This window comes from Stegostoma tigrinum, chromosome 26, assembly GCF_030684315.1.
Source record: "Stegostoma tigrinum isolate sSteTig4 chromosome 26, sSteTig4.hap1, whole genome shotgun sequence".
Taxonomy (NCBI): Eukaryota; Metazoa; Chordata; class Chondrichthyes; order Orectolobiformes; family Stegostomatidae; genus Stegostoma; species Stegostoma tigrinum.
The window spans coordinates 14,217,567-14,241,487 of record NC_081379.1 but is presented as its reverse complement, the minus strand read 5'-3'; the positions used below and the strand labels follow the sequence as shown (position 1 = coordinate 14,241,487).

The following is a 23,921-nucleotide window of genomic DNA, read 5'->3' as shown; positions in this document are numbered from 1 at the left end:
TCCACCTCTGGGCCACGGTTAGGGATGACACTGAGCAGCAGCAGGGCATTCTGAAGGGAGGCAAACAGTCAAAACTCGTGGTTCACATTAGTGCTAACACCACAGGGACGAAAAAGGATGAGATCCTGCAACAAGCATTGAGGGAATAAAATGTGAGGCTGGATGAACACAGCAGGCCAAGCAGCATCTCAGGAGCACAAAAGCTGACGATTCGGGCCTAGACCCTTCATCAGAGAGGGGGATGGGGAGAGGGAACTGGAATAAATAGGGAGAGAGGGGGAGGCGGGCTGAAGATGGAGAGAAAAGAAGATAGGTGGAGAGAGTATAGGTGGGGAGGTAGGGAGGGGATAGGTCAGTCCAGGGAAGACGGACAGGTCAAGGAGGTGGGAAGAGGTTAGTAGGTAGATGGGGGTGCGGCTTGGGGTGGGAGGAAGGGATGGGTGAGAGGAAGAACTGGTTAGGGAGGCAGAGACAAGTTGGACTGGTTTTGGGATGCAGTGGGTGGGGGGGGGAGGGAGAGCTGGGCTGGTTGTGTGGTGCAGTGGGGGGAGGGGACGAACTGGGCTGGTTTAGGGATGCAGTAGGGGAAGGGGAGATTTTGAAACTGGTGAAGTCCACATTGATACCATGAGGCTGCAGGGTTCCCAGGCGGAATATGAGTTGCTGTTCCTGCAACCTTCGGGTGGCATCATTGTGGCAGTGCAGGAGGCCCATGATGGACATGTCATCTAGAGAATGGGAGGGGGAGTGGAAACGGTTTGCGACTGGGAGGTGCAGTTGTTTATTGCGAACTGAGCGGAGGTGTTCTGCAAAGAGGTCTCCAAGCCTCCGCTTGGTTTCCCCAATGTAGAGGAAGCCACACCGGGTACAGTGGATGCAGTATACCACATTGGCAGATGTGCAGGTGAACCTCTGCTTAATGAGGAATGTCATCTTGGGGCCTGGGATAGGGGTGAGGGGGCAAGTGTAGCATTTCCTGCGGTTGCAGGGGAAGGTGCCGGGTGTGGTGGGGTTGGAGGGCAGTGTGGAGCGAACAAGGGAGTCAGAGAGAGTGGTCTCTCCGGAAAGCAGACAAGGGTGGGAATGGAAAAATGTCTTGAGTGGTGGGGTCGGATTGTAAATGGCGGAAGTGTCGGAGGATGATGCGTTGTACCCGGAGGTTGGCAGGGTGGTGTGTGAGAACGAGGGGGATCCTCTTACGGCGGAGGCGGGGTATGAGGGATGTGTTGCGGGAAATACGGGAGACGCGGTCAAGGGCGTTCTCGATCACTGTGGGGGGGAAAGTTGCGGTCCTTGAAGAACTTGGACATCTGGGATGTGCGGGAGTGGAATGTCTTATTGTGGGAGCAGATGCGGCGGAGGCGGAGAAATTGGGAATAGGGGATGGAATTTTTGCAGGAGGGTGGGTGGGAGGAGGTGTATTCTAGGTAGCTGTGGGAGTCGGTGGGCTTGAAATGGACATCAGTTACAAGCTGGTTGCCTGAGATGGAGACTGAGAGGTCCAGGAAGGTGAGGGATGTGCTGGAGATGGCCCAGGTGAACTGAAGGTTGTGGTGGAAGGTGTTGGTGAAGTGGATGAACTGTTCGAGCCCCTCTGGGGAGCAAGAGGCGGCGCCGATACAGTCATCAATGTACCGGAGGAAGAGGTGGGGTTTGGGGCCTGTGTAGGTGCGGAAGAGGGACTGTTCCACGTAACCTACAAAGAGGCAGGCATAGCTGGGGCCCATGCGGGTGCCCATGGCCACCCCCTTAGTCTGTAGGAAGTGGGAGGAGTCAAAAGAGAACTTGTGGAGGGTGAGGACGAGTTCAGCTAGGCGGATGAGGGTGTCGGTGGAGGGGGACTGGTCGGGCCTGCGGGACAGGAAGAAGCAGAGGGCCTTGAGGCCATCTGCATGCGGAATGCAGGTGTATAGGGACTGGACGTCCATGGTAAAGATGAGGTGTTGGGGGCCAGGGAATTGGAAGTCCTGGAGGAGGTGGAGGGCGTGGGTGGTGTCACGGACGTAGGTGGGGAGTTCCTGGAACAAAGGGGAGAAAATGGAGTCCAGATAGGTGGAGATGAGTTCGGTGGGGCAGGAGCAGGCTGAGAGGATGGGTCGACCAGGGCAGGCAGGTTTGTGGATTTTGGGAAGGAGATAGAAACGGGCCGTGCGGGGTTGGGGAACAATGAGGTTAGAGGCTGTGGGTGGGAGGTCCCCTGAGGTGATGAGGTCATGAATGGTGTTGGAGATGATGGTTTGGCGCTCGGGTGTGGGGTCATGATTGAGGGGGCAGTAGGTGGTGGTGTCGGAGAGTTGGTGTCTGGCCTCGACGATGTAGAGGTCAGTGCGCCATACTATCACTGCGCCACCCTTGTCTGCGGGTTTGAGGGTGAGGTTGGGGTTGGAGCGGAGGGCTGCCCGTTCTACGGGGGAGAGGTTGGAGTGGGTGAGAGGGGTGGAGAGGTTGAGGCGGTTAATGTCTCGACAGCAACCTACCTGCCCTGGTCGACCCATCGTCTCAGCCTGCTCCTGCCCCACCGAACTCATCTCCACCTATCTGGACTCAATTTTCTCCCCTTTGGTCCAGGAACTCCCCACCTACGTCCGTGACACCACCCACGCCCTCCACCTCTTCCAGGACTTCCAATTCCCTGGCCCCCAACACCTCATCTTCACCATGGACGTCCGGTCCCTATACACCTGCATTCCGCATGCAGATGGCCTCAAGGCCCAACGCTTCTTCCTGTCCCGCAGGCCCAACCAGTCCCCCTCCACCGACACTCTCATCCGCCTAGCTGAACTCGTCCTGACCCTCAACAACTTCTTTTGACTCCTCCCACTTCCTACAGACTAAGGGGGTGGCCATGGGCACCCGCATGGGCCCCAGCTATGCCTGCCTCTTTGTAGGTTACGTGGAACAGTCCCTCTTCCGCACCTACACAGGCCCCAAACCCCACCTCTTCCTCCGGTACATTGATGACTGTACCGGCGCCGCCTCTTGCTCCCCAGAGGAGCTCGAACAGTTCATCCACTTCACCAACACCTTCCACCCCAACCTTCAGTTCACCTGGGCCGTCTCCAGCACATCCCTCACCTTCCTGGACCTCTCAGTCTCCATCTCAGGCAACCAGCTTGTAACTGATGTCCATTTCAAGCCCACCGACTCCCACAGCTACCTAGAATACAGCTCCTCCCACCCACCCTCCTGCAAAAATTCCATCCCCTATTCCCAATTCCTCCGCCTCCACCGCATCTGCTCCCACGATAAGACATTCCACTCCCGCACATCCCAGATGTCCAAGTTCTTCAAGGACCGCAACTTTCCCCCACACAGTGATCGAGAACGCCCTTGACCGCGTCTCCCGTATTTCCCGCAACACATCCCTCACACCCCACCCCCGCCACAACCGCCCAAAGAGGGTCCCCCTCGATCTCACACACCACCCTACCAACCTCCGGATACAACGCATCATCCTTCGACACTTTCGCCATTTACAATCCGACCCCACCGCCCAAGATATTTGTCCATCCCCACCCCTGTCTGCTTTCCGGAGAGACCACTCTCTCCGTTACTCCCTTGTACGCTCCACACTGCCCTCCAACCCCACCACACCCGGCACCTTCCCCTGCAACCGCAGGAAATGCTACACTTGCCCCCACACCTCCTCCCTCACCCCTATCCCAGGCCCCAAGATGACTTTCCACATTAAGCAGAGGTTCACCTGCACATCTGCCAATGTGGTATACTGCATCCACTGTATCCGGTGTGGCTTCCTCTACATTGGGGAAACCAAGCGGAGGCTTGGAGATGGCTTTGCAGAACACCTCCGCTCAGTTCGCAATAAACAACTGCACCTCCCAGTCGCAAACCGTTTCCACTCCCCCTCCCATTCTCTAGATGACATGTCCATCATGGGCCTCCTGCACTGCCACAATGATGCCACCCGAAGGTTGCAGGAACAGCAACTCATATTCCGCCTGGGAACCCTGCAGCCCAATGGTATCAATGTGGACTTCACCAGCTTCAAAATCTCCCCTTCCCCCACCGCATCCCAAAACCAGCCCAGTTCGTCCCCTCCCCCCACTGCACCACACGACCAGCCCAGCTCTTCCCCCCCACCCACTGCATCCCAAAACCAGTCCAACCTGTCTCTGCCTCCCTAACTTGTTCTTCCTCTCACCCATCCCTTCCTCTCACCCCAAGCCGCACCCTCATCTACCTACTAACCTCATCCCACCTCCTTGACCTGTCAGTCTTCCCTGGACTGACCTATCCCCTCCCTACCTATACTCTCTCCACCTATCTTCTTTTCTCTCCATCTTCGGTCCGCCTCCCCCTCTCTCCCTATTTATTCCAGAACCCTCACCCCATCCCCCTCTCTGATGAAGGGTCTAGGCCCGAAACGTCAGCTTTTGTGCTCCTGAGATGCTGCTTGGCCTGCTGTATTCATCCAGCCTCACATTTTATTATCTTGAATTCTCCAGCATCTGCAGTTCCCATTATCTCTGATACAAGCATTGAGGTAGCAGATTGAAGAGCTGCGTCCTTGTAATCTCTGCATCATTCTTGGCGTTAGGCGCTAGTGACTGTAGGAATAGGTGGATAGACCAGATTAATGCATGGCTTATGAGTTGGTTTAGGAAGGAGAGCTGTAAGAGTCCTGGCTCACTGGGTCTGTTTCTGGGAAAAGTGCAATGTGTTGCATCTCTGCAGGACCAGCAGTTCAATATTCCAAGGTATAGAATCTTCAGGTGAAACATGGAAAGGTGCAAAAGAGACGATGTAATATTATCAAGCAGTCAATTACTGCATCAAGTAGAGATGTTAAAGCTCGTTAACTGATGCCACAGTGGTAGAACTTAAAGTGTTTAAAAAAGAATAATTTTTCTGATATTAACTGGGAGAAAAGCAATCAATACCAGGATAATACATGCATTTAAGCAAAGAAGGAAAAGTTCAAAGAAGATGCAAGGGCAAGTTTTTACATAGGTAGGAATCTGGAACGCACTGCCAGGGGTGGCGAAGGAAACAGGTAAAATAGGGGTGTTCAAGGTACTTTTATATAAGCACATGAATATACATGGAATGGAGGGATATAGACCAAGGGCAGGCACAGGGGTTTAGTTTAATTCGGCATCATGTTCGGCACAACGTTGTGGGCCGAAGGGCCTGTTCCTCTGCTGTGTTGTTCTATGTTCAGCGCAAAAGGTAAAGTCATCACACTTCAGGCAAGGGGAGAGGTTGAAAAGGAGAACCCTTGAGATAACCCCAGCCAGTGCAAGAACTAAAACCACACTACTGGCATCATGTTGCATTGCAAACCAGGTTATCTGGCCAATGAGCTAAGTAACCTCTCAGTAACTGGAATAGACAAAGTGTAAAAGGTTTAAGAGGGGGTGGAATTCTTAAAATGCATCTTAAGGGAGCATTTTAAACCAGTATGAACCAATCCTACAAGATGCGGGAGAGTGCTGGGCCTAAGTCAAGGGAATGAAGATTAGCAGGTGGTAGAAGAGAATTTCATAGTGGCTGGAATTCGATAAGATTTAAGATGATTTGGGAAAAGAGCAAAGATGGACCAGAAATTTTAAAAAATGTGAATTGGCAGGAGGCCAATTTTAATATGATAAAGCTGAATCTGACCAAAGTGGACTGGGAGTAGTTACCTATAGCGAAATATACAAAGCAGTACAAGTCTTTCAATAAAGGCTAATGGGTTCCTGTAAAAGTGAAAAATGGGACCAAGTGCGGCGCCTCTTCTTCATCAGGCAGCGCAGGAAATTTGGCATGTCCATAAGGACCCTCACCAACTTCTACAAATGCACCATTAAAAGCAAACTGTCCAGACGCATAACGGTGTGGTATGGTAAGTGCTCTGCCGGGGACCATTAGAACACAGCCCAGGCCATCACGGAAGCCAACATTTCATCCATGGACCCACTTACATGGCTTACTGCCATAGAAAGGCTGCCAACATCAACAAAGACCCTTCGCACCCCAGTAATGATCTCCTACAACCTCTTCAGTCAGGCAGAAGATACGGAAGCCTGAACATAAGCATCAGCAGGGTCAGGGACAGCTTCTTCCCGGCCATTATTAGGCTGATGAATAGATTCTGTTAATAATCTATGCTGACATTGCTATCTCCTACTGCACGTCCTGTGCAATGTAACCCAAATGCCTTTTAAGTTTTTTTTTTACAACTTTTGATCTGTACATCCTTGCTTACTATGATCTGCTGTATTGCTTGTAAGCAAAGCTTTCTACTGTACTCCAGAACTCATGACATTATATCAGGTGTTCTGGAGAACCCTGGATATTGAGCAAGGGACAGAATGGGATAAGGAAAATTAGGGCAGCTTATCATTGGTACCAAAGGTTCAGAACACCAGAAGCCTGATACAATAGAAAATGCAGGTGGGCGTAAAAAACAGTTAGGAAAGTGAAGAGGGGACATGAAAAATAACCAACTCCTGGATAAAATAAAGGAAATTCCTAAGTATGCTGGGGCCAAGAGGATAATCAGGCAAAAAGTGGCGCCTACTGAACTGGCAATCTGTAGGAGCCAGATTCAGGTGAGGTTCACACCTGCATTCACAATAGAGAATACAGATATAGGTGCAGAAATCAAGGAAAAGGACTGTCATGACTTGCTTGAACAAATTACAATTGTGGGAGGAGGTATTAGCAATTTTACCAGACTTAAAATTGGTCAAGACCTCAGGCCTAAATGATATGGTCCCCAGGATGCTATGGGAGGTGAGACAGGTGACTGCAGGGCCCAGACATTAATTTTCAAATCTTCACTAGATAGAGGTGGTGGCAGAGGACCAAAAACAAGGGAACCGTAAACCAGCAAGTTTGACATCAGGAGTAGGGAAACTATTGGGAAAACATCAATGAACTAGATTAAGCAAGGATAGTCAGCATGACGGCAGGAGACAGAAGTTGGTGCCAGAGTGTTGTTGCTTAGACTGGAACCTGTGACCAACCATATTTCACAGGGATCAGTGCTGGGTCCACTGTTGTTTGCAATTTAAATAAATGACTTGGATGAGAATATGGGAAGCATGGTTAATAAGTTGACACCAAAACCGGTGGTGAAGAAGGTTATCTACAACTGGATCTTGATCAGTTAGGCCAAAAGGCTCAGAACTAGAGATGGAGTTTAATTTAAATAAACGCGAGGTATTGTATTTTGCTAAGACAAATCAGGGCAGGGCTTACACATTTAATGACAGGGCCTTGGGGTGTGTTGCCGAACAAAGACACCTAAAGACAAAAGGTGCGTAGTTCCTGGAAAGTGGAGTTGCAGGTAGACAGAATGGTGAAGTCGGCAATGGGAACACTTGCCTTCATTGATCAGTGCACTGAGTATAGGAGTTAAGATGTTATGTTGTGGCTATACAGAACACTGGTGCAGCCACTTTTAGAATAATGCATTCAATTACGGTCACCATTCTATAGGAAGGATGTTGCTAAGCTCGAGAGACTGTACAAAAAGTTTACAAGCATAAGTAAGTATGTTGCGCACTGGTGGGTTTAAGTTATAAGGCGAGGTGGGATAGGCTGGACATTTTTTCCATGGAGAATAGGAGGCTGAGGGGTGACTCTATACAGGTTTATAAAGTTGTTTATAAATCATGAGGGGCGTGGACAAGGTGAATAGCAACGGTTTTTTCCCTAGGGTCGGGGAGTTCAAAACTAGAGGGCATAAATTTAAGGTTAGAGTAGAAAGATTTAAAAGGGACCTGAAAGATTTAAAAGGGACCTGAATGGCAACTTCTTCCGCACAGAGGGTGGTGTGTATGTGGAATGAAATTCCAGAGGAAATGGTTTTTGCAGGTACAGTTACAACATTTAAAAGGCATTTGGACAGGTACATGACTAAGTAAAGTTTGAGAGTTACAGGCCAAACACAGACAAATGGGACTAGTTTAGTTTGGGAAACCTGGTCAGCATTGATAAGTTGGGACTATATGATCTGTTTCCATCCTCTACAACTTCGTGACTCGGATCATATCTAACATGTCTAACTGAGTTTTTAAATGGAGGTCACTAGATGGGAGAGTACCACAGAGAATGCAAGCTTCATGGGCATTTGGCGGCTTTTAACAAAGTTTTACATGGGGAAATTGACCAAAGTGGTAAAAGCCCATGAGGTTTGGGGCAATTTGGCAAATTGGATCCAAAACTGGCTTAGTGGCAGAAGACAGAAAGTGACGGTCACAGGTTGTGTTTCTGCAAGCTTGTGTCCAGTGACGTGGGGGGGGTTCTCTGATGGGTTCCTTGCTTCTTGTAATATACATTCATGATCTAGATATGAATGTATGTGGTTTGATCACACGATGTGAAAATTGGTGGTGCGTTAAATATAAAGGAGAGAAGCCTTAGACTACAGAACAATGTATAAAGCTGGTCAGGTGTGCAGAGTAATGGCAAGTGGAATTTAACCCTGAAAGTCTGAGGTGATGCATGGTAAAGAAATACATAATGAATGCTAGGACCCTAGCACAGATGATCAGTGGCACCTTTGTGTGCATGTCTACAGATCCCTGAGGACAGCAGTACAAGTGAACAAGGTGGTTTGGAAGCATATGGGATTCTAACTAGTATTAGTCAAAATAATCACTGAAACAGCAAGGAGAATATGATGGAGCTATATAAAACATTAGGAGGCCACAGCTGTGAAACGGCATGCAGATCTGATCACCATGCTATAGACAGGATGCAGAGAAGATTCGCCAGCTCTAGCTGCAGTGTTTCAGCTTTGAAGTAAGACTAAATAAGTTGGGGCTGTTTCTTTGGAACAGAGAAAACCAAGCAAAGATCTGACTGAGGTATATAACATTATAAGGGGCATGGACAGGCTAGATAGGAAGTAACTTTATTAAAGAGATTAATAATCAGGGGGTATAGATTTAAAGGGCAGGAGATATAAAGTAGTTTTAAGGATTTGTTTTTAAAGAAGTGGTAAGTACCTTGATCACTTTGCCTGAAAAATTAGTAGAGGTAGGTACTATCACAACATTTAAGAAATGAGGCACCAAGGCACACAAGACTGCGGGCCAAATGATCGGAAATGGAACCAGAGTAGAAAGGCTCTTGATGACTGGCATGGACATGACGGATTGAAGGCTTTAAAACCTTTTAGGACTCTAAATAGTGATTACAACAGCAGGTCTGAGGCTAGGGACTTTGCAACTAGTCTCTTATCTGCTGACTCCGCAAAGCCTGCCCACCATCTACAAGACAAGACAGCAGTGTGATGAAGTAGTCTCCACTTGCTTGTTTGAGTGCAGCTCCAACAACACTCAAGAAGCTTGACAACAGCCAGGGCAAAACATTTATTTGATTGGTACATCCAGAAAACATTCACTTCCTTCGCCACCACCAGTGTTAACAGTGCACACAATCTAAAAAGACATGAAGCAACAACTCACCAAGGCTCCTTTCAACAGAACCTTTTAAAGTTGCAACTTCTACCACTAATAATGACAAGGGCAACATTTGCACAGGAAGTACCACCATCTGCAAATTCCCCTCAAAACCACACAACATCCTGACTGGGAGCAATATGGTCATTCCATGACTACTCAACCAGCATGAAAACAGACCCCTCAGTCCAATTAGACCACACCTGACCATGTTCCCAAACTAAACTCACCCTACTTTTCTGATTTTGACCCATATCTCTCCAAACTTTTCCTATTCATGTACCTAAACAAATGTCTTTTAAATGTCATAACTGTACCTGCATCCATCACTTGCTTTGACAGTTCATTCCACACACAAACTATTCTGTCTGTAAAAAAAGTTGCCCCTCAATGTCCTTTTTAGAAGTTTCTAATTTCTTACAGACTCATGGAGTCGCATAGCCAAACAGCAAGGAAACAGACCCCACAGCCCAATCCGTTCACGTCGACCGGACATTCCAAACCAATTCAGTCCCATTTGCCAACATCGGCCCACAGCACCCTGCTGCGCACCATCACTGCCACCAACGCCCGGCCCCGGTCACAGATCCATCCAGATGCTCCAAATGTTGCTGCACAAGCCTCCAGCACTTCAGACATGTACTACCCTCTGCCCCAGGTGCCCAAAAATCCCTCCACTCCCACCCTAAACCCATACCCTCCAGCCAAGGACCTCCCCACGAAGGGAAAAGACCATTCATGCCCCCCTACGACTGCACAAGTCTCTACAAGGTCACTCCTCAGCCCCCAAAGCTCCAGGGAAAACAGCCCAAGCCCACCCAACCTTCCCCCACAGCCCAAAAACTCCAACGCTAGTAACATCCTGGAAATCCAATTCCTCGAAGCCCCTCAAGGCCCACAACATTCCCCAACAGCAGTCAGACCAGAACTGCACGCCTAGATCAATATCACAGAACTCCCTTCCTAATGACACTGTAGGTGTACCCATGAACTCTGAAAGCTTGTATTTTCAAATAAACCTGTTGGGCAATAACCTGGTGCCCTGTGATATCTGGCTTAGTCCACCCCAGTCCAACAACAGTGTCTCCACATCATGGCTTTGCAAGGGCAAAGAGACTTGAGCAGTAAATGCTGGCCTGGTCAACAATATCACGTGAATGAACACAAAAACTGAGATTACTTGGAATATATCAGAATTAAGCAGAGCAGGAAAAGTAGTTGTGGGGGAGAAAACAAACACAGAAGAGCATGGGACAAAAGGAATGTCTCAGAGTGGGTAGTCAGAAGAGAAGATTAAATTACAGAAAACGGTGGCACAAGGCAAAAGGTACGGTAATAGAACAAGTGATAAAACAAAGTTTGTGTAGAGGAAGTGGAAATGGAATATCACCACAATAAAACAAAGAACTGCAGATGCTGAAGATCTGAAACAAAACATAACTTTGCCTTTTCTCCACAAATGCTGCCGGATCAGAGTTTGTCCAGCAAATTGTTTTTGTATTATCATACAAGTTCTCTCCTGAGAACTTCCAGGAATTGTGTGGGGTATTACTTCAGCCAGGATGCTGCTGCCATGCCTCCTGTTGTCAACCAACAGTGGTGTGTGTCTAAGTTTGTACAAGAATAAGCGTTAGAGCGAAGAACCGTGCAAACATGGAATTAACTCTGGCAAGAAGTCAAGAAGATGATGGGATAAAGTATGCATTGCAAAGGCTATTCTGAATAGCCGATTTCCCATAGAACTCTCCTGCCTAACCCACCCCAGATGTTGCTTGCCACAAAAATTAAAGGGTAAGTTGACAGGTAATGAAATTAGACCTTAATTAAAAAGCAATTTACAATATTTGATTTTATATCAAAGAAAAGAGAATGAGATTTGACAGGAAACAATATCACCTGCATATGACATTGCAGGATGGGAGAAAACTAAAATCTGAAGAGAAGTATTTAAATTGGAGATCCCCCCCCCACCATTCCAGCAACACAGACTATGGGACAACAGAAATATTTAAAATTATTTATACTCATGAGTAGATTGGTCAGATGGATGTAGGAAAATGGGAATGGAGATACAAAATACATGTAAATATAGTGATGATGAGTTGCTTTCATGACAGATCAATGCCAGAGTGAACTAGTTGGGCCAAACACCCATTTCTATTTCGTAAAATAGACGTTTTTCTTCAGATTGCGCCAATGAATCTTTTATATTTGGGCTTTGGGCTAACATCTCATCCAAACACGTCACATTTGTTGGCAGAGAATTCCATTAATTTTGCTACTGAGTGGAGAGTACATTCAAGTCCTAGTTATGGCAAGAAGTTTAATCTAACTGTAAACAATAGTGTCAGTGAGCCATTGATAATTTAGTTTCTCTCAAAACAAAATACTCAACTAAACCAGAATAATCAAAATCAGTGCTGAAAGAATGGCAAAGAAGCAAGATACCACATTTCTTGATGTAACACAGAACAATTTTACCATGCAATGTATACCTGAGTTTTGCCTCGTGTATTCGTTTTTTCACATCAGCTTCTCTGCTCAGGTTGAATGCAGCATCCTGCACCTGTCGTAGATGAACCTGTGAAGTTGAGACAATCTGAATTAGCAGGTTTTATTCTTTGGTTGGAGTTGGGGGAGGTACCCCTGTAATTTTTCTACTGGATCTTGCATAGGAAACTACCTAAGGGACCAATTCCTCAAATTATCTTACAGGATTTAACCACCTCAAATTGTACTATTAAATGTTTCAAACTGGCACATATTAAAAGACAAAGATTTGTAAAGTTCTGACTTTATTTATAGACAATTAGATAATTTCAAGAACAAAAGTCCTAATGTTAAAATGTTTTGGATTGAAAATTAGCCTTGGCAAACACTTGGGCTAAACTTTATGTCTGAGCAGTAAAATTCAGCCTTTTCATCTTGCAGATCCTTGGTACAAGGTTAAGACCATAAGACATAGGAGTGGGAGTAAGGCCATTCGGCCCATCAAGTCCACTCCACCATTTAATCATGGCTGATGGGCATTTCAACTCCACTTCCCTGCACTCTCCTCATAGCCCTTGATTCCTTGTGAGATCAAAAATTTATCAAACTCTGCCTTGAAGATGTTTAATGTCCCAGCCTCCACTGCGCGCTGTGGCAATGAATTCCACAGGCCCACCACCCTCTGGCTAAAGAAATGTCTCCTCATTTCAGTTTTAAATTTACCCCCTCTAATTCTAAGGCTGTGCCCATGGGTCCTGGTCTTCCTGCCTAACGGTTGTCTTAAAGATTCATTAACCATAGCTCTGAGCACTTCATACTGAATAACCAGATCTCAGATGAACTCCTGCTCTATTCAAGGCATCCAATTTTAACATACTAGAAGGTAAAACCAAATCTTCATTTTATTTTTTGAACAGGTTACCAGACAGTTGAAGACACTGCCAGCAAAATAAATTTAACAATGAAAAACACAGTTAACTGTTTACTTTTACACATAAAAACAAATAAACTGCCAGGATTTCGAATCAAAGTAACAATGTTGATAATTGATATAGGAAACAGACTCCTTTGATACCCAAATAGATTAAAAAAAAACAACTTAACCTCTGCTGCACTGTAATTCCCTGAGAAAAGGCGGCTACTCCAAACAATCAGGCATCTATAAATTTAAGAGTGCACATACATTCTGGCACGTTCTTTTAGCCATACGCAAACAATTATGTTGCGCTTGTTCAAAATACAAATCAAATAGGCTCACCCTCGATTCCCTGCTCAAGTCATCTCCCAACTTCAATACTAGGGCCCGTGCTTTGCTTTCCGCTTCCCGTGATTTCTCCTCAGCTGAAAACAACAAAACGAGATATTGTTTCACTTAGGGAGCATTAAGAACATTTACAAAAATCCAGAAACGCACCAATACCTGATTAGAAAAATCTAAGAAATTAGAGCTCATGTTTGAAGTTGACTTTGTCCCGAACATCACTATATGACTGCAGCTTTTGGCAATGGTGCTCTGGCCTCTGCAACTTGAATATAAACCTGTTCAGGAAGCTTGCTTTTGCTTTGCCCAATACATCCAAGAAGAGGATATGCAAAACGAATACGGTTATGAACCTACATCATACCAAATGATGGATTACTGCACTAAACGTTAAGATGAGCACATTCTGCATTTTCAGTGATCAATGCTTCCTTAATGGCTTAACAAGCCACATGATATAGTAATGCACAGACCAAAATGTCTCAGGTCCAATATGGGTTTCAATACCCTTGTCCTCATTTACAAACTCAACTGGTAGCTCTACCTAGTACAACAAACTCCCTTAAATCTTGCAGTTAAATAGGATTAGGAATACATGCTCAAGTGGAAAGTAAAATAAATTGAATGGGTCAAATGGCTCAGCTTCATTTTGTGCCTTTTACGTTACAAAAAGTCCTCATAGCCAAGCCCGTGTACCTCTGCCATGCCAATTCTGTCTGTTTCCTGTAACAGCTCCACAAAATTAATTTATTCAACCATAATTTTGGCAATTGCTGTCAATTCTCCTAATCTAATTCTCCTCAATCTCCTTGGGAAATACAATGTTATCTTCACAAAAGTAAAACAAACTGTTAGTGATTTAATAAATTGAGCAGAAGTCAATCATTCAGCCCATCAAGTCTGCTTCACTTTCCTCATAAGCCTCGACTCCCTTAAATGATTAAAAATAGTCTCTCAGTCAGATTAAGTACAGCACTATTAAAATTTATAGAATCATTCACAGAATTAAATCTATAAATCTGCCCTGCCTGCAGTCAAATATGCAACTGAGAACAGTTTATGTTCTGATGTAAAGTGGCAAAGTACCAGTACTCTCAAAACTTTACCTCAGCAGAGGTCACTGAATTGTAAGTAGAAGGAACTTTTCCTGCTACCCCACCTCAGGTATAATATGCCAGCACATTTCCCCTCATTCCCACCTGAAAACTATTTAATTTAATATAAACCAGAACTTAACTTGGGGTAAACCTGGCTAACACAGCTAAATTCCATTCAAGGGGTGTGTTTAGCTGACGAATAATCAAGATACAACTACTGTGAAAAACATTTCTAATACTTCATTTATAACATTTAACATCCTTACAATTATAAAATGGAAAAATGTTATAAATTATTTCCCCTATCTCAACATACCTATTTTCATCAGATGTTCAGCTTTTTTCACTTCCTGTTCTGCACGGGTCTTAAACCGATTTGACGAATACTTGTACATTCTATGAAATGGAAAGAAGTTAATCAGAGTACAGACCAAGATGCATTAACTTAAAATCGTCAATGCTAAGATGGTGTATAAAAAGTATTCTCAAATTCAACTTACACATAGAAACTAAGGTTATCTAGCATAATTATTAATTTATTAAATGATTAATTAGTATTTATTTGATCAACAAACACAGAGTCTCGTTTTCAAGGAAATAACAACACAGGAATGTGAGAAGGTACTCAGTTCTCATCTTGTTCCTAAAATTAATTAAATCAGAGCTCCTTCATACTTCAGCTTCACTGAATCACTGCTTCCATATATACAAACAAATCCTAGTCCAGAGACTTGGGCTCAAAGTCTAGTACTCGGAGTGCTATAGCGTCAAGAGGTTTCGCCTTTTAGCAGAAATGACACTCTAACAGATCTCCTCTTCCAAATGGATATAAAAGATAACTGATACTAATTTGTAAAACAGCAGAATTTCTCCCTTTTTAAAATCCGAAAGAACTGCAGGATGCTGCAAATCAGATCAAAGATAGAAATTGCTGGAAAAACTCAGTAAGTCTGGCAGCTTCTGTGGACAGAAATCAAAATTAACATTTTGGGTTGACAAGGATGGATCACTGGACCTGAAACGTTAACTGATTTCTCTCCACAGATGCTGCCAGACCTGTTGAGCTTTTCCAAGAATCGCTATTTTTGTCTCAAATATCTCCCCAACATTCAGGTCGCCATACATCCTATAATCAATATATTAAAAACAAATTATCTGTTCATTACCATACTTCTTGGCATAAACCTGCTGCTACTTTTCCTGCACTTCAGTAGCAACTTACTTTTGATAGCAATTGCACTGCATTTAAGTGACTGGACATCATGAAATATGATGCAATTCTCTTATCTATAAAGGTCCCTGATTTTACCTGGGCCTGAACAAGCAGCAGGAGAGTCGTTTTGTTCGGACCTTGTGACCTTGAATGAAAATTCTCATCCTAGGGTCAATGTACAGTACAGCTGTGTATGCCCTGAAGGAACGCCGCTCAGGTTTTCTACAAAATGAACATTTGTATAAGAACAAAAATAATTCTTAGTTTCCAGCAATCATAGTAATCTTCAGGAATCAGCTGTCTCCTCGCTCATAAGAGGTTCAGAGGTCTGTTTTCCAAAACAGAAGCTAACTACCAGGGTAAGTCTTTAGACCATCTCCAAAGTAATATTAAACCATCACAAATTTGACAGGGGGCACAGAGTGGCTGGGTAAGGAGGGGAAAGAAATGAGGAAAAGAAACACAGAGATCCTCCCAAAACAACCTTTAAGCAATATGTCTATAATGGTACACTGTACAAAGAGGAGGACATTGGGTTAAAAAATATTTTAAATGATGGTTATAGTTGAAACTTTATTCAACCTTTTTTCATGCTGAATTGAGAACAATGGGTAGATAGAAGCAAAATCCTTATTTGTCTTTATAACTGTTACCAATTGACAGTGGCCTGAGAACTAGGTCCTCAGATTTTATCACCACTTCGTTGACTGTTTTTGACTGTTAAATAAGAATATATATATGATGTCTGAAAAATTCGAAGTTGATGAACTTTTGTGACAACCATAAACCATCATGCAGAATTGAAGTTCGGTCTGTGCCTCAACAAGTTTATTGGCACTCTAGGATATCAAAAAGACTTCAGAATCAACTTTCTCCATGGAAATGTACAATAAACCGATACTATGATTTTACAGCACCAGAGATATAGCACTGCCATTTAGCGGGACTTCATTCAATGGTTCCACACAGCAATATTTTGATACGATGCCTTGTATCTAACTAACCCCATAGGTTTACACTCCACATCCATTACTCGAAAAGACAAACTTAAGTTTCTTTCACAGTGATTTTCTCAACTTCTGGGATTATGTCAAATTGTCAGTAAAGTGCCATGCTTATTAATGACAAATTAATCTGCTTAAAGTGGATTATCCTTGCCAAACCAAAATGTCCCAAGAGTGTTGCTGTCTAACTACTTACACTCCTTCAAGTTGTGGTCCCGCCATCAGAATATCTGTAGGATCAGAGGTAACATCCAGTTCTGGTTCCCCATTATCCATCAGTTTAAGGTTGTAAACTATCACCAATGTTCCTGCAAAGGATTCAAAATAATCATTAAAAATGCAAAATATTAAATAAATACATAATTAAGAACACAAAAGCATTAACATCCTTTGACATATCACAAGTTTTATGGACATTCTTTAAAGTTTCCCCAAGTTCGTAAATAATTAATGGAAGAATCATAAAATGTCAAAGCACAGCATTTTGCCCCTCAATGCAATGCTTTTCTTCACAAACTTGCTAGTTAAATGCTACTTTCTTTCTTGCTCATCAGACTCATGTAATTACTTTTTCTCAAATAACTAAGACCCTGTACAATTAAACTCAGTTCTTAACTTAAGACATTGGGCAGCTCTGCCATTCAATCATGGCCGAGAAGTTTCTCAGCCCATCCTCCTGTTTTCTCCCCATAACTGTTGATCCCTTTGACAATCAAGAACCTGTCTTAAATATACTCAATGATCTGGCTTCTACAGCCTTCTGTGGCAATAAGTTTCATATGTTCACTACTCTCTGGCTGAACAATTTTCTCCTTATCTCCATTCTAAAGGGTGTTCCTTTTAGTCAAAGGCTGTGCCCTCGGATCCTGGTCTCTCCTGCCAATAGAAACAATGTACCCTCTGTCCAGACCACTGAATATTCTGTAACTTTCAATTAGATCTGCCCCCCACCCTCATCCTTCTAAATTCCATCAAGTAAAGACCCAGAGTTCTCAGACGTTCCTCATATGTTAAGCTTTTCACTCCTTGGATCATTCTCATGAATCTCATCTGCACACGCTCCAGGGCCAGTTCATACTTCCTGAGATATGGGGTTCAAAACTGCTCAATACTCCAAATGTGGTGTGACCAGAGTTCTATAAAGCCTCAGAAGTATATCCCTGCTTTTATATTCTAGTCCTCTCTAAATAATTGCCAACATTGTATTTGCCTTCCTAACTACTGACTCAACCTGCAAGTTAACCTTAAGAGAATCACTTCATATTTCTGAATTTTCTTGCCATTTAGAACATAGTCCATGCCTTTATTCTTTCTCCTATTTTCCACCTAGTTTCCATCCGCCACTTCTTTGCCACTCTCCTACTCTGTCTAAATCCTTCTTCAGCCTCCCCAGTATTAACTCCCCCTCCACCTATGTGTCATCTGCAAACTTAGCCAGCATATTTTCAGTTCTTTCATGTAGATCATTCATGTAAAAAGTGAGAAGTTGTGGTCCCAACACTGATCCTTTTGTAACACCAGTCAACAGTTGGCATCCCGAGAAGGACCCTTTTATTCCTACTCTTTTCCTTCTGACAGATAGCCAATTTTCTATTCATACTATCTAACACCATGGGCTGTTACTTTACTCAGCAGTCTTTTGTACAGCACCTTGTCAAAGGCCTGCTTGAAGCCCAGGTAGATAACATCGATTGGCTCTCCTTGGTCTAACCTGCTCATTATCTCCTCAAAAAATTCTAACAGATGACGTGTCAGGCTTGACCTCCCCGTGCTGAAATCATGCTGACTTTGCCCTGTTTTACCATGCACACAGAACACAGAACAATACAGCACAGAACAGGCCCTTCGACCCTCGATGTTACGCCGACCTGTGAACTAATCTAAGCCCCTCCCCCTACACTATCCCATCATTATCCATACCTTCCAAGTATTCAGAAATCTCATCTGTCACAACTGACTCCAAAATCTTACAAATGACGGAGGTCAGGCTAATCAGTTTGTAAATTCCTGTCTTTTGTCCTACTCCCTTCTTAAACGGAGGAGGGTTACGTTAATGATTTTTCCAGTCTTTTGGGACCCTCCCTGACTCCGGTGATTCTTGCGAGATCACCATTAACAGCTCCACTATCTCTTCGCATTAGTTATCACTTCAGGCCACTGGGGTGTAGTTCATTTGGTCCAGGTCATTTCTTCACCTTGAAATGAGTTTTTTTTTTAAAAGCACCTTCTCCTGGGTGGTGGCTACCATACTCACCTCTGCCTCCTCACTTTCTTGAATTTTTGGGATATTACTTGCGTCTTCCACAGTCCACAGTATGGTGCATAGTACTTATTCAGTTCCTCAGCCATTTCTTTGTTCGGAATTACTACTTCTCCAGCACCATTTTCCAGCTGGCCAACTGCACTTTTGCCCTCTTTTTCCCTTCACATATGTAAAGAAACTCTTGAAATCTTTTCTATTACTGGCTAGCTTGCCCTCATTTTTAATCTTCTCCTTTTTTACTTCTTTTTTGTTGACTTCTGTTGGTCTTTGCAGGTTTCCCAATCCCCATTGCTGCATTATATGCTTTGTCTTTCACTCTTACACTGTCCCCAACTTCTCTTGTTAGCCATGAGTGCCTCATTCTCCCTTCAGCATGCTTCTTTATCCTCGGGGTGAATTTTTGCTGCATCTCCTGAATTAGTATCAAACTCCTGCCATTGCTGTTCCACTGTCTATCCCGCTAAACTCCTCTCCCAGTAAATTCTGGTCAGCTCCTCTCTCATGCCTCTGTGGTTGCCTTTATTCAACTGTAATACTGTTACATCTGTTTCCACCTTCTCCCTCTCAAAGTACAGAGTAAATTCTACATTACGGTCACTTCCTCCTACGGGCTCATTCATCTTAAGGTCCCTTGTCAAGTCTGCCTCATTGCACAACACTAAATCCAAAACTGCCTGTTCACAAGCGGGCTCCACTACAAGCTACTCCAAAAAGCCATTCCATAGACATTCTACAAACTCCCTTTCTTGCGATCCACTACCAATCTGATTTTCCCCATCTACATGCATACTGAAACTCCTTTATAATCACTGTAACCTTGCCTTTCTTGCACACCTTTTCTATTGCCTGGTATATCCCGTGCCCCAAATCTTGACTAGTATTTGGAGTCCTGTACATAACTCCCACTATGGTTTTTTTTTAAGCCTTTGCAGTTCCTCAGCTCTACCCGCACTGATTCTACATCATCTGACCCTACTTTGTTTCTTATTATTGATTTAATTTCTTACTAATAAGGCAACCCTACTCTTCTGCCACCTGCCTTCGTTTTCCTAGGATGGACATCCTTGGATATTTAGCTCCCAGTCCTGATCTCTTTGTAGCCACATCACCGTGATGCCCACCACATCAAACCTGCCAATTCTGATCTGCTCCAGAAGCTCATTGACCTTATTTAGTATACAACACCCATTGTCCTGTACTGACATCCCCCTTCTCATTATCATCGAGGTTTGAGTACGCTTGAGGTTTGATTCTTAACCCTCTTCAAACACATGTTCTAGTTCATGTGCTGGAGACTTTAGTAGCCTCTCCCGAGTTCTCCTTACTTCTTCATAGAGTTGAACCCATCCCCACAGACGTTAACCTGTTGCTTTGTTTCCCATTGGTCATTATACTTCTTGGAGTTTTACTCTTCCCTTCCTCCTTGACTTTCCAGTTAAAAAAAAACTATTGACCTCTCAATTAACCCTTTTTGCCAGAACACTGGATCCAGCTCAGTTCAGGTAGAGACCGTCCCAGCAGTACAGATCCTTCTTGTTCCAATACTGATGCCAGTGCCCCATGAGAAGGAACTTCTCTTTACCATGCCATTCCTTTAGCCACATGTTTACTTTCCTTATTCTAGCATTCCTATACCAATTTGCACATCTAGATTTGTAATCTAGAGATTATAACTTTTGAGGGCCTGGTCTTTAAGATTAGTTCCTAGTTCCCGATAATCCCCAACAGGTCCTCCTGTCTGGTCTTGCCAATGTTATTGGTTCCAATGTAGGCCGCAACAACTGAATTTCTCCAGTAACTTTCAAACCAGTCAGAGATGTCCCTCATCCTGACACTGTGAAGGCAACATACCATGAGGGACACTATCCCACTTACAAAAGATGTTACCTATTCCCCCGAATACAGAATCGCCTACAACTACTACTTGCCTTTTTGCTCCATCTTGAATGGACTCCTGTGCTACGGTGCCACAGTCAGCTGGCTCACCCTCCCTACAGCCCTGTTCCTAATACACGCAGGAGCAAGTACCTCATAGCTGTTGGACAAGGTCAAGACTCCTTTGTTCCTGAACGCAAGACTACTCCACCTACCTCATTTGCAGTCACAGCCTGCTGTCCCTGGCAAATCAGTGGTACATATTTTGAGAGGTGTGACTGCCTCCTGAAACACAGCATCCAGGTAACTCCCGTCCCTCCCTCCCTTAACCCCACCACCCCTCAAGTGTGCTGCAGTGCCTGAAGCTCTGACTCCACCCCATCAATCCTGAGCCTAAATTCCTCCAGCAACCAACACTTGCAGCCAGCTCCCACATCCCACCAGCTGCAGCATATTACGTGACCAGCTATCTCTTAGTTAATTAATTTGGTTAGTTACTTAATCCCTGGTTAGTTAATTATTTATTGGTTTTGCAGTTTTTTCAAAATTAGGACTGATTTCCTACCAGCCAGTCAGGCCACAGCCCTCCTGAGATGTCACTTTTTCAGTTTGGTTTCAGTCAGCCCGTATGCTCCTCCCTCTGACTCTGCTCCCTGGCAACAAGGCTGCGAATCCCTAAGTTGTTAGATTTATACTAGCCATTTTCTGAATGTTTCTCCCTGACTCCTCTCCATGGAAACAAAGGCCACGAATTCCTGAGGTAAGTCAGATTTAAACTAACTGTGCTCCAGGTGCTTCTGATATCTTTTGATAAAAAAATTAGTGATTTGAATCATTGGATCCCTACAGTGTGGACACAGACCCTATGGCCCAACAAGTCCACACCGACCCTCAGAGCATCCTACCCAGATCCGTCCCCCTATAACCCACCTATTCTACACATCCCTGAACACTATGGACAATTCAGCATGGCCAATCCACCTCACCTGCACACCTCTGGTTTATGGGAGGAAACTGGAGCACCTGGAGGAAGCCCACGCAGACATGGGGAGAACATGCAAACGCCACCCCGAGGGGGTAATCAAACCCAGGTCCTGGCGCTGAGAGGCAGCAGTGCTAACCACTGAATCACCATGCTGCCCCTGACTTTCATTTTAAAATGTTGCCTAGTTTTGTTATTATTCTTAACAATCCAGATTTCTCTACTTGAGATTTTTGCAATTTCTTTTCTCCCCCAGTTCATATTTCAGATTTTCCCATTGTGTCATTCTACCTATATCCTCTTGTAGATGTACATTCTCCTTTTAAATGTGGCCCAACACAAAATTGGGATTGTAGGTCAAGACTGCTCAATTCTCAAGTCCAAATCTTTTATTGCAATGTGGATTCCACAGAACATTAATCATGTCTGCTGTCTAAGAGACTTCCTTTAGTTCTGATATTTTGCTTTCTTCCCAAAAGCATCTCCCCATATGCCCACATTCCATTGAAGACTGTTTGACTTTGTATGTACTATCTCTTGTTTGATACCTTTTTGTTAAATCCCTATTTACTGCATTTTATCTGACAATTACTTCTTCTTCAAAGAATTCCAAAATTGGTCCAGAGGTCACTGACTGATATTTGTTTTGGGGCATATTCAATCCATACAGTGATGGCTAAAATTTTACCAGTTGATTGGGAATGAATTTACTGTGCATGGTTACACCTTCTGCAGCTCTCAATTTGTAGCAAATCTCAGGATGATTGCAAACAGGGAACACTTGAAAGGTGAGCCTGTATTCTGACATGAACACAGCATTATTTCTGAACAGCAGTCAAGAAATGGAATCTGTGCTGCTCTTCTTATTTTAATTTGTTACAGCAACTGCGCATTTGCTGGTATTATCAATTTCAAATTCCTCAACCCTTTTTTAATTTAAAAGCATTAGGAATAAATGAAGGCTAAATTGAACATAATACTTTCTACTACCAATCAAATGCAAATTGCCTGATTCTCTGCACACTAGTGGCAGAGATGTCATACAGCACTCAAATTATGTTGTCTTCTGTGGTCACTACCACTAACTTTGCCTCTTCTTCCTTTTTGGCGCTTATCAATTCTACTGTAAAGCACTAAGAATATTTCATTATGTTCACTGAAGAATTAGATGTATTTTTGCATTGGAATTGCTATCAGTTGTCTGCCTTACCATTATCCTCTTTGATTTTATCAAACTGCTCCATGACCTCAGACTCGGCCTTGAATGGTGAATACTTGTAGATCAGTTCTGTTTCGATGGCAAATTTCTCAGGGTTGTCAGTGATGGGCTCTCTGGTTTTAGAATTCCATGTTGGAAGTGGAACTATCACCTTTTCACCCAAGAAAACATACATCATTAAAATGAAGCACATGTACAGACATATTTGAGACACTACCACACCTCAGACCCATGTACCTAAGTTATTAACCATAAATAAGATGGCTGTTCTATTGTTGAAGGCAGTATCATATTGAACAGCAGTTTTTCACCTCAATTGCTGGTCCAAACAAAATTATTTCATCTCAGCTTGTCTGGAAATAGGGGTTTTAAAACTGCCTCCAACCATGCAATTTGGGACAATAGAAGCAGACTGTGCCAAATCCTGATTAGTCAACACTGACCAAACTAGCAAGTGTATAGATGTGGATGTTACAGGAGTGAGATTTATTCAGAGTGTACCATCTAGTCTCACTCATGAAAAATTACTGAGTAACAAGGGGGAAGATTTGGGGATACCATCAGCACAATAAATTTGTGGAATAATTTAAATTAGCTAACCTCATCAATCCCCTCCTCTTCATGAAATGTTCTTGAAAGAAAAACACAGGTCATAGTCTCCTCTTTCTTCGTAAACAGAATAAAGTCTTTGCCAATTCGCATTGAGCCACTAGATAAAGAGAGTGAAGAGAGGAAAAAGCCCATTTAAATTTTCTAACTGTCTCAAACTCGACTCAATTTTAGCACCTAACATGCGCAACAGCTTCAAAAAGTTAACTTATTCTCCTTCGATCCATTGCTGTAAAGCACTTCTTGTAACTAATGACTGCAGCTGCCAATCAATTTTGTGCCACACAGACCAATGCCTAATCTTGGGATAATGAATTTTTTAAAATAATGGATTCCATCCTGATCATTTGCCATTGACTAACTGTTGCTGCATAAAAATAACATCCTGTACAATATCCTTACTGCCTCAGTAATCCAACTTTGATTACTTACTCAAATTTGGTGAATATAGAAATCCTTTCACAATGGATCCAGTTGCATATTCTGACT

General features: G+C 43.8%; 1 protein-coding gene across 3 annotated transcripts in view; it reads right to left on the bottom strand.

Moving 5' to 3' along the window:
• The window catches only part of morc2 (MORC family CW-type zinc finger 2), a 107,147-nt gene that overhangs the window by 41,530 nt on the left and 41,696 nt on the right, over positions 1-23,921 (bottom strand). For all 3 annotated transcript variants that reach the window (XM_048556396.2, XM_048556397.2, XM_048556398.2), the window contains exons 6-12: positions 23,424-23,532; positions 22,815-22,974; positions 16,681-16,792; positions 15,577-15,702; positions 14,584-14,663; positions 13,168-13,250; positions 11,915-12,000 (exon numbers count right to left, since the gene is read on the bottom strand). In XM_048556396.2, the coding sequence (XP_048412353.1) occupies positions 11,915-12,000; positions 13,168-13,250; positions 14,584-14,663; positions 15,577-15,702; positions 16,681-16,792; positions 22,815-22,974; positions 23,424-23,532 (756 nt within the window). The remainder of the gene's footprint in view (positions 1-11,914; positions 12,001-13,167; positions 13,251-14,583; positions 14,664-15,576; positions 15,703-16,680; positions 16,793-22,814; positions 22,975-23,423; positions 23,533-23,921) is intronic.